We start from the raw sequence: 14,824 nt of genomic DNA, 5'->3' as shown, positions 1-14,824 counted from the left end.
AACATAGCAGGTTAGTATTTTTTCAATGAGAATAGCAAAGACATTGCTCTCACTAAGAAGAGATGTCTTTTTCAATTTTTCTGAAAAGCAATAGCAGTCTCCAGTTTTCATTAGTATCATTCATTTTTCTTTTTTTAAAAAATACACAAAAAGTTGTGCAAAAAGGATGTGGTGGGGTGCATGGGAGGGGTAAGATTTCTCCATATGCTCTGCAGGGTGAGGAGAGCCATATGTAACTAAGGTTAGAGAAAAAACCTGCCTTACCAAGGAAAAAAGTGGGACCTATCAAGCATGGAGGCAGGCGCATTCAACTGAGCTTCCTTAGTCTAACAGGAACACTTTTCAAAGGAAAGAGGAAGAGAGGGGAGGAGAAGAAGAGAGAGAGACATTTTAACTTTGTTAAAGTAAGTACATACTTAAATTTTCTTATTGACAGTCAAGGACTGTTATTCTGAGAGCATTGTATTTGTTTACATACACCACATTAAAAGAGAAGGAATCTGCTATTGGTCTATCAGTTGAAAACTCACAAACACATTGATGAATTGGGTAATGCTTCAAAAGTTCTCACTGCTGCTGATTAAGACTGGAGCATCTTTCATATGAGGAAAGGTTGAAAGAGCTGGGTCTGTTCAGCCTGGAACAGAGGTGGTTTGGGGGGTAAACTTATCAGTTTAGAAATACCCGATGGGAGAGAATGAGGAAGATAGAGCCAGGCTCTCCTCTGTTGTGCCCACTGACAGAACATGAGGCAATGGGCACAAATTAGAAGAGAGAAAATTCCATCTGAACACAAGAAAACACTTTTTTACTGTGTAAACACTGGAAACACTTGTAGGAAATTTCTAGAAGAAGAAATGTAATTATTTCCAGAAGGAAGGACAATTTAAAAATTGCTGAGACCTAACCTCAGTTGATCAGGTTTTATTAAATTTCAGATTCAACAATGTAAAATGTATCCTCTACATGTGTTGATCAGGCACAATGATACCTAATAAAAGCAGATAATATTTTTACTGGAAACACTGGATTTTACTGATCAAACACTGGAACAGGCTGCCCAAAAATGTTGTGAAGTCTCCATTCTTGGAGATACTTAAAACTCAACTGGACATGGCCCTGGGCATCTGACTGTAGCTGATCCTGCTTGGAGCAGGATGGGGTGGACTACAGAATCTTAAGATATTCCTCCCAACCTCAATGATTTTGTGATACTACAAGTATTTGAGAAGCAACTTAGAAGCTACAGCCTCAGTAGTTTAAGCAAGTATGTAACGCATACATTAAAGAAAGGTGTGCAGCTGCATGTATGACAAGCTATGTTTTTTTCTGAGTGAAGTTCACAAAGAACAGCAGATTGGCATAGCTGGGACTAAACTCTTTTTTTCAACATTATGACAAAACAAAAAGGACAACAGTGAAAGTTTTGCGACATCAATACCTTCACATAGTTGTGTGAATATACCCTGCAGAGAATAAAAAGAGGGTCCAGTCTTCAACCTCAGGCTTTTTGCTGTGCTTACCAACCTAGACATCTCTGTAACACCAGCCTTATAATGCGGATACTCACTGGCTAAGACCAGACAGGAACCACTAACCCATACTATTATAATAATTCCTTGCCACTACAGGTTCCCAACAGTTTAAAATTACCGTAATTATAAAAGATGCAACTTTAAGACAACTACAGTAAACACACAAAAATTCCAAAACTAAAAATAGTTCCAGTACTAACCTACTACTACAGTAATAGTTTATTAGACACAATTATCTAAAGGTCTATATCATTATCTCTCGCTACAGAACTGGATCACTTCCCAGTGCCCTTCAGCTGTGCATCTGGTAGTGTTTCCCACTGAGTCCCGTTTGATGCTTTTCCAGCACCGCTATTTTGTTTTGGGGATAGGCGGGGGTGGAGGGGGGCATGGGGAGAGAAGGTATGAAGAGAGGCAGAGGAGGAGGGAGAAAGATATCACTGTGTGGTTTTGTTTGGTGTTTGAAGAGCTTTATTTCTGAGTTAGCCCGTGGAAATTCTTTATTGTTCACTTTATTTCCCTAGAGACTAATCTGTATGAAATACTTTCCACTACTACATTATCAGAGTTGTTTGTTAAATTCTAACTAACTCCTACAATGAAAACATCCCCTTAATTTTTCAGGGGAATAAAGCAACAAAGCAGATTTTCTTTATGTTCCCATTAAAATAATTATTTAAGACCCATTCAGTATCCTGATGTTTCACATGTACCAAATCCAACATTCTGGTTACTGACCTTTGACTGTAAAATAAATTGGAAGCTCTATCTGCTTAAACATATTTATACACATATTTAAGATGTATCCTCATGGAAATATTAGATAGAAAATATGGGAATTAACACATTTTAACATGATGCAAAACTGCATCGGATTACCATTAACAAAACTGCATACTTTAAAATGTTACCTGATTTGGGCTAATCCTTGGGTCACTCCTACAAAAATCAACAGATAATGTGCTAAGTCAGAACAGTTCTCCAAATAAATCCAAATTCTGTTGAATCATCATTTTAGTGAAAATATAATGGTTGACAATTTTCTAATATGAGGTGTTTTCTGAGGGTATATACACCTCAGAACTGATGAATAAGCCATCAACTAGTTTTTCATATCCCTTTTCAAAGTATAATACACATGCCTATTTTGTTCTGAGTGATAAGAATTTCTTTCCTAATGGAAAATGTCTTGTAAAGATATTATCTCCTTTTATTAGGTATCAACACATGCAGAGGATACATTTTACATTGTTGAATCTGAAATTTAATAAAACCTGATCAACTGAGGTTGGGTCTCAGCAATTTTTAAATTGTCCTTCCTTCTGGAAATAATTACATTTCTACTTCTAGAAATTTCCTACAAGTTGTTAAAGGAGGATCTGGGCATGTGCAACACTCAGGTTTCTCAGGATGGGTGGCTATTCTTGATGTTTCTGTTGTCTTTTTTCAGTTTATTGAGCAGGCTATCCTACTACACTACCAAGCATTATTTTAAATATTTGCATCTGGTCAGGCTAAAGCTCTCCTCTAATGTGCTCTTGTAAGGGAGTTGGGGTACTGCTTTTCTCTGACAGCAGTGGTGGCATCAAGTTCTCACACTGTAATTTGTAGCATATCTTCTTTTCTCTCAGGGCTTCTGATTATTTGGCAACTACAGCAGCAACTTAAGGAGACCTTAATAATAGTGAAGGCCTTTTGACTATGGGGCAGCTCATGGAGCTGGGCAGCAAATGATTTGGTCTCTGCTGCTACACTGCTCTGCAGAACAAATAAAGTGGTACCAAGGATTTCCTCAGCACAGTTTTCTGACTCCCTCTGCACTACTCAAGAGTGCATTGGAGAGGGGAGAGGAACAGGTAATGCCTGGAGTTCGTACACTCTTTGACTGCTTACACAGAAAGGAAGAGAAGCAACCACTGCTATTCCTGCAACACAGAGCGTTCACCCCAATAAACAAGGGGGCTTCTTACATGCACTTACTCACCCATCTCAGAACACAGCAAGGTCATGATTTGGCCACCATTAAGTACAGCAAAATCACAATTATTTCAAGGCCTCAGGGGAGGTCTCAAACTCTTAGATAATCAGCTACATTGGAGGGTCTGACTGCAATTTCACTTTCCTGCTTGTACTTTCTTCTTCAGTCAGTTGGCCTTGGGAAGCCAGCCAGCAGGCAGCTCCACTCTCTTTTTCAGCTGGCTGACCTTGGGGAAACCAGCCAGCTCCTCCACTCTGCTCTGGCTTGCAGGGCCTGGATTGCACTGGAAGCTACACACAACCCCATGGGACATAAATGACCTTTTGATAAGACAGTATCAGCCAGCCACAGTCCTGTTAACTGGGAATTAGATCTACAAAACACTTGCACTGCCGTATCTAGCCTGGTTCTCTATGGAAGAATTTCTTTTTATATGGGAAGAATAATTAGCATTCTGGTTCTGGGAGAACAGAGTGGAGTTTGTTATGTGGTTGTGTTTACTGTCCTTCTCTTCCCTCTGTCCTCCCTTATCTTTAGCTAGTTTTTTGCAGTGTGATTGTCCTGGTATTTTTTTGCTTTAATTCTGCTTTCTCAAGTTCAGATTGGCCTCTGCATTCCTTTGTGTTTTGCATTGAATTTCCCTGTTTGTATAGATTTCTTCTAATGTTTCTAGTATTTTCCAAAGTCCAAACTATAGCAAGGCAGTTTCCAAAATTAAATGAAGTTTAAATTTCCATTATTTGGTAGCAACCCCATCTGTCCAAATTCATGCCCAAGTACAGCAGCCAATTCCATAATGCACTATTTTAAAGTCACTGAAATACATTTCCCACAGATCATTTACTGTGTCACTCTGAAATTTTGATCAATGGTAAAAGAATATTTTCTGGCTTTTTTTTTTTTTTTACGAAGCCATTTTGTTTCAGTTTTGTAAAATCATAATCAAAGTTAGAGATTCTTCTAATTTCTTTGACAGCTGTTCCTTCACCAAATCTTCCTGCAGCCCGTAAACCTCTCCAAGTTTTTTTTTTTCTGTAAAGTCACAAGTACTACCCACAGCGGAGAGTACAGTGGGAAACTACTTCATTTCTCTGATCCCACCATGCCCAGCGACACCCATTCAGACCATCAAGCTCTCACTTGTGGGTTATGGCACAAGCACTGGTAGTCCCATGGCCTCAAGGCATTAACCAGCCAAGCTAAGAAGATCTACCTTTGATCTACCACACCACCTGCCTTTGATCTACCCCACCACTGCTGTATCTACTTCTCAAGACGACTCCTGAGAACAGCCATTTCACCTGTCTTCTTTACATCTTTTCCACTGGGGTAAACATCTAAGTTAAGGTTACCACCACCTTCTGCCTTCAACAGTTCGATTTCACTTTTTCCATCACTGTTTTTTGCTGTTTCTCCTTTACACAACCACTTTCCTGCCATTGCAACTCTCCACACAGACTGAGCCTATCCTGTTTCTGTTGTTCCCACGCTTCTTTCTTCACGTACATCCCCACAGTTTGTCTTTCAACAACCCAAGCTCTCCTACAGTTGAACTCTCCTCTATAAGTCCCTGGCATTTTAATTAACTGAAATGTTGTATTTCAGCAGATGTGCAGAGGACAGCATGATGGTTAAGATCCTGAACTTCAGTTTGGTTCAGTTCCTCATCCTGTTACAACCTTTTCTGCATGATCATGGGCAAGGTTTTCATTCTTTTGTGCTTCAGTTTGTCACCTTCACAATGCAGACAGTTACACTTCTGTTGTTCCCTGTTCAAATTCCCAGTCAGGACAGGGAATTTGAATAATATAAGATAGAGATATAGATAGTTAGATAGATAGATATAATTATAATAAAAGAGGCAACAGGCCAATTTTTAATTGAAAATTGAGTATGACTAGCAGCTAATAGTTTGAGATTCCTTTTTAAGAAACACTGCTCTTGCATATATCCAACAACAACTATTTAGTGCCATTAATGTAAAACAAGTTTGTGGTTGTTCTTCAGTTATGGAGCATGAAGTCAATGCCCAAATATATGTGAGTAAAGAATCCTCTGATAGGCATCTCCACCACCTTTTCCCCTCTACATCATAGTATAATAAGAATATTTATGTAGATGTTTATGATAAAGTATAGGCTCCAGATCATCTCATCAACTGTGAAGCCTAAACACATCCGAAATACTTCTTGGGCCTTTCAGTCTACCGTATCTCTTCCTTCCTAAACACAATCAATATACAGAGCTTCCTTACCAGCCCAGGTACCAGCAACAAATAAATAAAGTGCACTTTTGAGATCCTGGAACATTTATTTTTAACCCATCTTTTTAATACACTGTGTATACTCATCCCACATAAAGTACTCACACAAATCTGTACAGGCTCTTAAAACAGCCTTGCATGGAAGACTGAGAGAATTCTTGTTTTCTTTAATTCTATTCAGTTACTTTAAGATCCAATACCAAAAGTGACTCCAACAATCATTAACACAAGATACAACCAAGGAACAAGGGGGAAATTGTAGCCTTCCTGTCACCACAGGATCATGACTAGACTGCCGGGAACATCAGGCCTGAAGGAGCAGCCTGCACAACCCATACTACAAAGACAATGAAAATGACTCATTCCTATAGCTAGATTCAAAGGAATCACCTTTGAATTTGCATTATCCTGCTCTAATGAACCTGGCTTCCACCTTCCCTTTCAAAGACATCCCCTCTGCCTCACAGGTTAACTGTATCTCCTTTGTCAACGGTCATTTCTTCTAAGCCACAAAATCCAGAAACAGCTGCTCCCACTCCTGTGACACACAAGTCAAGGAAAACCTAAGCCAAATGATGTCTCCAGCCTCACACATATGAGTGCAGGGAGAGGGTAAGTGACTTCTAAATTCCCAGGAGAAGAGATCCAACATGCTTTTCTTCAGGTCTTGAGAAAGCGTTTGGCCAGACAGGAGTAGGATGAGGTTTGTCTGAATTCAAAATCAGTTCCTGCTGAAGAGCCAACAAGATGTCTGGCAAGAAGAGCTACTCAACATAGAGAGAGAGCATGGCCTGATGTACTGGTTTAAGAAAAGATTCCCAGGTCTAACAGTAATGATGCACATAACACCTTTTAAATATTACCCTACTTTGCAGACAGAGAAATTGATAGCATCTGTTTATCTTGGAAAAGAATACAGTAGTTAAATAGTTAACTTATTTTTGAAAACTGCTGTGCTAAGATCCACCAGAATGTACAAAATATCTTTGGGGATTGGGAGGTGCAGTCATGCCAAGATACTCATCCCAAGACATCCTGCTTATCTGGACTACATCCCTTGAAAACTTTAATTCTGGCAGTGACCCATAAACACCAAGAAGCAGCAGCTGTGCTCCCCTTCTGCAACAGGATGTTGACCGCTAGATCACATTTTCTTAATGTAAACGAAGTCCATCAATACTCCAGTAAATCAACTCAGTTAACCCTCGTCCCAAAGTCCTGAGGCCAGCCCAAGTGCAGTGATGTGACACTGAGGCAAGGCAGCTTCTTAACTTAGAGGCGTCAAGGAAAAATTACTGTGCCAAGGGTACTTCAATCACAAAACCACCAGCAGCCAGAGGCACAAAAGGCGCTCTCCTTCAACAATGGCAGAGATGCTGCAACAGCTAACGAACAACTATGGAGCTGCAGCTAGAGAGCTTACTGTCACTGCCGAGATGGGAGGCACCAGGCTCAGGAATGGAGTTCTAGAACACAAATTGGTTTTGCAGAAGTGACACGACACTGACAATAGACCCGCTATCACGTGATTTCAAACAGCTATATTAGAGAAAAAAATTGTATGTGTGAGTGAAGGAGGGGATTTTGCCTTATAAAACCTACATCTTCAGAAACTAAGACAGTAAAAAAGTTCGCATTATGATCCATCACAAGAAAAGGCAATTACAGCTGTTCACTTACAGCCCATTTTAACTATAAGAAGTCACGTTATGCATCCATTAGATTGGACCACGACTGTACTGAAGAAAGATATAAAGAGAGGGGAAAAAAAAGAGTGCTGTTAAAAATAGGTACCTTGAGTTATGCCACTATTTTTCACTTGGGGTTCAATCACTTGAATTGTATCATCTTCAAGGTAGAAGTATATTTTACAATGTCTGATTCTATACAGCTCCTGATTTTTGTCAGGCACTTCTTCCTCAAAATAGGCCTCAAAAGACAATACCTATTAAAAACAATAAATAAATACAAAGCAGCAAAATCTTCAATGCTTTTGCAAATTATGTCAATAAAATAAACTTGTATAGATTATAAGTAACTAAATGTATGGATTTCAGGAGGTAGATTTATTTCTCAGAAATGTAAGAATAGAAATCTACATTAAATCACATAAATTTAAAATTCTTTGCTTGGCATTTTTATTATCACAACATCTAAGCAGAGACGGAACTCTAAAGTAAAGATATAAATCAAATATAAAACTATCAGCAGGCTGCTTGGAAAAATCTTCTGAACAAAGCACTTTTGATAACACAATGAGCTACCTAGGTCCTGAAGCAAATTTTAGACTTCTATTCAATGAATTGCTGGAAAATAAAGTGCATTATGACAGTAATGGCTTTACCATTGAGGTAAGTGGAAAGGTGAGTTCTTTTTAAGCAGATCCTGCAAGCTGTCTAATTAATGATACTGGAGACTATCAGAGAGAAATGACGTTTTTCAGGAGTCATTTAGAGCTATGCAATATTGGCATTTCAAAACTTACCTGGTTCTGCAATTCAGCGAGTGGGGAAAGCTCTGAGAGTATACCAACTGGTCTTCATGGTCTCTTGCAATAGCATTAATGCAAGAAAAAAAGCCTTCATAGGTGAGGTGCTCAGTGGTTTACTACAGTGGCCTTTATGTCTGGAGATCCCAACTCAAATTCGGCAAACCATTACACAATTTTGCACTTCTTGGTATCATTTATGGTGTTTAATGACCAAGATCAATTTTAAGGGAATGTGCAAGAAGTATCTATTTAGTAGTGTATTATCTACCAGGATGCTTGCTGTCGTAAGTATGTGCAAGAAGGCAATAGTTAAAACAAGGTTTCCATCCTGCCCTCCCAACACATTTGGGTCAAATCAGTGCTAATCCATACATCTTGTTTTGCAATTATTCTATTTAGTATATTCAATTAACTTTATTCCTGATTAATTAGACAAACTGAGGCATTGAAAAAAGACAGCCTAGCTGTTCCCTATGTTTCAATGAGCATCTGGCAGACTATGGTTTGAAAATGCTTGAAATCTAGTGAGCTAGCCAAGATCCCTGTATGACACTGAACCAACCGGTTAATAGTCTGTATTCCTTTAGCACATGTCTTTGAGAACCTCAGAGTACTTCCATGAATACTAATGACCGAGATTTTAAAACACCCTAACAGACAAACACAACCTCTTTTTCTACATCTGGGGAGACAGAGCTAGCGGCTTGCTCAGGAGCACACAAGAACAGCCATCCTGTGTCCTAGTCAGACTTCTCAACAGGCCACTCTTCCTTCTCTCAGGCAGGGTAACTGCAAGATGAGAAAAACTCTGTTTCCATGAACTGTTTCAAAGGCTAAGATCCCACTGATTTTCAGCATGCATCAAACAATATGACAGATATATTTTTGGCATCCTCTCTCCTGCACTGTGACCCACCACCATTAGAGAAACAAAATTTAAATTACAATCAAATGACATAACTGTTACCTGTTAAACCTGATGGCATTAAATCTCCACACAAAAGAATCTAGACACTATAAGTTATGGTTTGTTTAAGTAGCAACATGCAAGCTTCTTAAACAATCCACAGACAAAATAGTAGAAAATAAATAAAAGTTCATTCTGGCCACATGCAATTTTTAACTGTGGATTTCACTGTTTCATGTAACAAACACAAAAACACTGGACAAAACATCTGACATACAACAGAGCCAACACAAAAAACTCTATCGTCCTTTAACATCTCTTCTTCCTTCTTTTTGTCTAAACTGTGGTGTATAGTGCCATTGTTGGTGACCAAGGTATCCTTCCTAGCCCCCAGCTACTATTCTGGAAGGACCAGGAGCCCTGTGTAAATCTCTTGAATACTCCAGGGAATTTAAAAGGTGTTATGGTGGAACCATTATATCCCAGTCTGAACATCCTGGGGTTCAGCTGACAAGGAGCTGAATTTCATTCCTTGCCCAGCTGCTGACAAGCCATGCAACCATTGGAAACTTCCTTAGATGCTGTACCCTCTTCTCTCTATTCTTCTAGTCCCACTAGAGTATAATCATTTGACAAACATATTGTTCAAGTGCCCTATTTGATTACTAATTGTTCTTAATTTTGTCAATGATCTTTTCTGAGAATGGTCGCCTTGTGAGACACCAGCCAGGCGAATGGTCTTTTTGCATAGATCTCCAAGCCCAATCAGGTCCTAAATACACTGTATTTATTTATTTCACTGAGCATACACCTATGTCCTGGTTTACTCCATTCGAGGAGTTTGTGCAAGTTCTTTTGCACTTACACTTTTATTCTCTTTATACCTTTATCAACATGCTGGTGTATGAAATATATGAAGCAGCCAACTGCAATTTTGCAGATCAAACCAGATGATGCAGGAAGGGTGAGGAGGGGAAGGAACAGAAAAGATGACTTACTTTTCATTTTAAAGCAAAGTTAATTTTAAAAATACTTGAAATGTAACACTTCCTAACTCATGTCTCATCTGTAGTACATTGCAGTGTGCAAAGTTCCCATCCCACTCTTAAAAAAAATTAAATGTTACATACAAAAACCAGAAGTAACAAATACTAAATAAACTCTGCAGCATTTTGTAAAGCTGGCACAAGGTTTCCCTGGCACCTGTGGCAGTCAAATTACAAACATCGTTTCAAGCCCACGAGGCCTTGTGTGTGTACTTAATCTTAGAAGAAATTAAATTTACACTTGCTTCCTATTAGGCATATGAAATTGCAAAAACTATTTCTTAACCTGCTTAATAACAAAGTTTTATCTCTGTCCTTCCTCCAACTACTATGGTATTGCTGAAAGTTAGAAACCAAAGAAAAATGGTAAGAAAGCAGACTACGTTTTAAAAGATAAACACCTACTCAAACCATTTTTCATGTAGTCCATTTTGCTGAGTCACAAACTGCAGCACTGGAGGACACAGCTGCATTCTAGGCTCCTAACTGGGGAAGCTAAATTAGGTGGGTAGTAGTACCCTTTTAACTGCGATTAATACAAACAGATGAGCCCTCCAGAGGCCAATTCTGAACCTGCAAACTCCTGCCCTGTATTGCCCTGTGGACGAACACACTGCTTAGAGAAGGAATGTAGACAGGCTAGCTAGCTCATCTCAACAGCCATGTTCAGTGGCAGGTCCCCACTGCATCCCACCAAACCCCTTTACGGCATAAACTTGGGTCCAAGTCCTGCCAACTTACATATGGTCCTGAGAAACCAATGCACACCTCCTTGTTGAAAGAAGGGTGCAGACGAAGACAGTGCAGGACTGGCTGAAGCCTTAACATCTTGGCACATTAGACCAACTCATACATGAGCACATTGCTGAAAAGTATGTGAGCAGTACTAAGGACTTCTGAGGTAATGCTAACCGAAGTCACGTGTATCTGTTCAAGCCTCACATTTTCTTGTAGCAGTTCTGGTCTGCCAAAGAGACAAATGTGTAATTGTACTGCAATTACCTGCATGGCTTTTCTTTTAAAGCAAAAATTATGACATTAGCCACTCTTCCCAACATTTAAATACCATAATCATTTAGTCATGCAACATTTCTGCAATCTACTGAATTATTTCTTTTTCTGGATCATTTTTCTTCTCCGATTGTAAGCTTTTTGCTTTTAGAAATAAAACATTTCTAAGCAGAATTTAATGTAAATTTAAACATGGAAAGTAATGACAGTGTGCTACAAAATTCATATCATCACAGATTACAGCTATTGGATAACTCTCTAACTTTAAAGGTGTCACTATACTCTTACAAAATAAAAAAAATATTAATTTTAAATTCCTGTGTCTATAATGGACACAATCTACCTCTATTACACATGAACAGACCACACAAAAGTCAACAAGAGCCTATAGCACTCCACTGTGGTTAATGGTTCCTGAGAGCCCATCCACATTTTCTCCTGGACTGGGGCCTACCTTACATTCATTCTTATCAGGTTGCCAAATAATTCCTTTATTGTCACTATTTTCACTAAAAAGAAATATATCAACCACTCTCTTATTTTTCTTAGGAGGAGTACCCCAATATAGAAATATTTTTATATGTTGCAGTATGGCATGACATACCTTTATATTAATTGTCCAGTATACCGATATGATGGAAAAATAGTTACCACTCTTTTTGTCTATCTAGGGGCTTTTTTTGCATGCACAAAATAATCTTCTGAAGTATTTGACTAATTGAATTTCACCTTTATACTGTCTTTGTCATATTGGAGCTATTAAAAGAAAAAAAATACAGATTTCTACATACCTGCTTGTCAAATGCTACCCAAGCTGGAGCATCACTTCCCATCCCTTCAGGAAACACACTGTATTTAGGTTTCAGCTTCTGACCAGGTAATGGTTCACCTCCTATTCCAGGTTTATCTTCTGCAACCAGCATAGCAACATTATTGCAGTAACCCCAGTGCTGTGATTTGTGGAACTTTTCTTTCCCTATCTGTCAAAAGTTTGGAAGAAAAAGAGAGAAAAAAACCCATCTGTGTGTTTGTTCTTAAATCCATAAGAGTTAACTATCTAGGCAAGGGGGATTAGTCATGGAAAAGTTTCTCTATAATTACTTTTGATACAGAATCTAAAAACCTGTAACAACTGGAATGCTGCAAGTGATACATTTCATTGGTCGATTTGCCAGCCTTATAGACAAAAATGAAAAAATATTCCAGTAATTTACCCCAGCTGAGAGACAGGATGATACCAGCCATTTCCCCCTCTCCTCCTTCCCCGCAACAAGGATTAAGAAGCAAGTGGTAGAAAGAAGCAAGTCACCGAGGAGAACTGTTGTAAAAGGTAGAGGGGAAAAGCCTTTTCCATAGATCTCCAGAGGACAAATGGAAATGGTTCAGGAGCACCCAGAGAACAGCCTGCTCTCATTACGTATGTCAAAGATCTTATTTACACTTGCATCCCCTAGTGCAAAATAAATAGCTGTGTACTGGTGAATACACTTGAAATTTGGGAGGTTGGATCTGAATCAAGACATAATATTCATTCCATCTGGGCTTATTCCAAAAGAAGGTCTCTGTAGTGAATTCCTTATATTATTACTATTTTTTCAGGCAATTAAGGATGGAGTGCTTAAAAAAATATGCACAACCAACTGCAAAGAAACCCGTCTTGCCTACTCACATTTCTTGGCTGGGGCTGGAGCCAGTCTTGAAGTGATGCAGAAAAGCCTCTGGCCTCACATGAATACCAGTCCTGCCTGTGAGAATGTCCCTCCTAATGAGCTGCCTGCTCTGCTGGCCAGTTCCCTCGAACGGAGGCCGCCGGTGTGAGCTGCGCTCGGGCAGCAATCCCCTAACGACCCTACACATCAGTCTCCCATGAGAGGACAGGGAAATAGGAAAGCCGACAGAAAGCTCCACTAACCCTCCTTCCCGTGAGCAGCAGTTCTGACTTGTTAGCTGCTCTCGCTCTGCTATTCCTCCCTTCCTTGCCCTCTCAAATCCTCGAAACACTTTGTCTGGGAAGGCAGAGAAGGGGGACTGGGTAATTGCACCCCAGCACACCTAGTAAGGGGAGATGGAGATTACTACAGCTGTGTCCTCCCTCGGCCTGGGACTGCGTGAACATGGGAAGAGGAGGCTGAAGCGGGAGGAACTGATGTTACGAGTGAGCACAGAAAAGGCCCTGGGTAGAGGAAAAGTCTGGGCAGCAAAATTTTCATAGTAGCACCGGAGCAGGTATGTTGGCAAAGCAGCAGAGGGTCAAAATTGCCTCTCATTTCGTAGACTGAGCAATGCTAATTATCATACACATAGATATTTAAACCAGTACTCCCTCAAAAGGTGTAGACAACTCTAGGTTATTATCAGGAATCAAAAAACGGCCAAGAAAAACAACAAAAAAAGGAACAGATCTTTGTTCTTCATCATGGCAACGTTCAGGTGCTCCAAGATAACGTAACACGCTCAACATCACACTTCTGGGAACAAGTGCAAGAGTGAAGCAGCAAAACCTGAAAGTAACCAAGTAGTTATTTCATTCTGCCAATATGAAAGAGAGTGAGGAATCTGAAAGGCAGCTAACCTACCTCATGGCTCATAGCATTCAATGCTCATGTATACAAACTACTGCACACTCAAAGTTACAATCTGAACTGTTCACCTGCCTTGCAGTGCTCTAAATCCAATGACAGGACAGAGAGCTGCCCTTGACATGAACAGCTCAGTCCCTACCATAGCTTAACCTTTGCTTAAAATCCTTTTGCATACCACTTGTGTCCTTTTGCAAGGACAGTGGTATGGAAAATAATAAATTACTATTTTTACAAATTATTATTTTTAATACCATAATCAATGGCCATACTTTGCTTAGGTTAACAACAGCTGGGCTAGCCAGCACCCTTTGAAATAGTCATTGCCAAATAAGATAAGGTTCATATACTGGGGACAGTAATGATTGGGAATATGGAAGCATTTCCCCAAAGAAGGTATTTAAAAGAGGTGAATAAAAGGGCACGAGACAAGTATCATAGTTTAAAGAATAATACAAAGGAAAATAAGAAGTACTCCTGAACCATATGTTTACAACTCACAAACATGGGTTACTGAATAAAAGATAAAATCAACAAAAGGAAATACTTGTTTGTGTAACAACTAGTTAGCCCATGGGCCCCCCTGCCACACAGCATTGTTCAAGCCAGGAATTTAACAAAATTTTAAAAAGAGCTGCATATTTGCAGGAATAATGCCCAAAATAAAATATAAAATGTCATGCTTCGGTGCACAGTGTAAGCACTGACATTTAGGCATTAGGAGCCGATCTTCATGTGATCATCCCACTCTTCCCTGAAGAAGTGAACACGGGTGGTCTCTTGGTACAGAACTCTGGAACAGATGCTGACAGGGTTTGGCACCCACTTTGTAACACATCTGCACTTGGGATGGTTTTCTCCAGCTCCTCTGGGCACTACTGAGCTGCCCTTTCTTCTTCTCCTTCTTTTTTTAATAGTTTTGCTCCTCGGTAAGCTGACAAAAGAACTAGGGAGAAGTCAGAATGGGAGGGAGCCTTCTGCATTTATCAGTTCAAATGTGGAATAACTATAGTC

General features: G+C 39.5%; 1 protein-coding gene across 2 annotated transcripts in view; it reads right to left on the bottom strand.

Moving 5' to 3' along the window:
- Positions 1–14,824, bottom strand: part of EFHC2 (EF-hand domain containing 2) — a 66,633-nt gene that overhangs the window by 43,303 nt on the left and 8,506 nt on the right. For both annotated transcript variants that reach the window (XM_075773541.1, XM_075773548.1), the window contains exons 2-3: positions 12,023–12,211; positions 7,571–7,721 (exon numbers count right to left, since the gene is read on the bottom strand). In XM_075773541.1, coding sequence (XP_075629656.1) covers positions 7,571–7,721; positions 12,023–12,211 — 340 coding nt within the window. The remainder of the gene's footprint in view (positions 1–7,570; positions 7,722–12,022; positions 12,212–14,824) is intronic.

Source organism: Balearica regulorum, chromosome 1 (genome assembly GCF_011004875.1).
Source record: "Balearica regulorum gibbericeps isolate bBalReg1 chromosome 1, bBalReg1.pri, whole genome shotgun sequence".
NCBI classification, from domain to species: domain Eukaryota; kingdom Metazoa; phylum Chordata; class Aves; order Gruiformes; family Gruidae; genus Balearica; species Balearica regulorum.
This window is presented reverse-complemented; position numbering and strand designations above follow the sequence as displayed.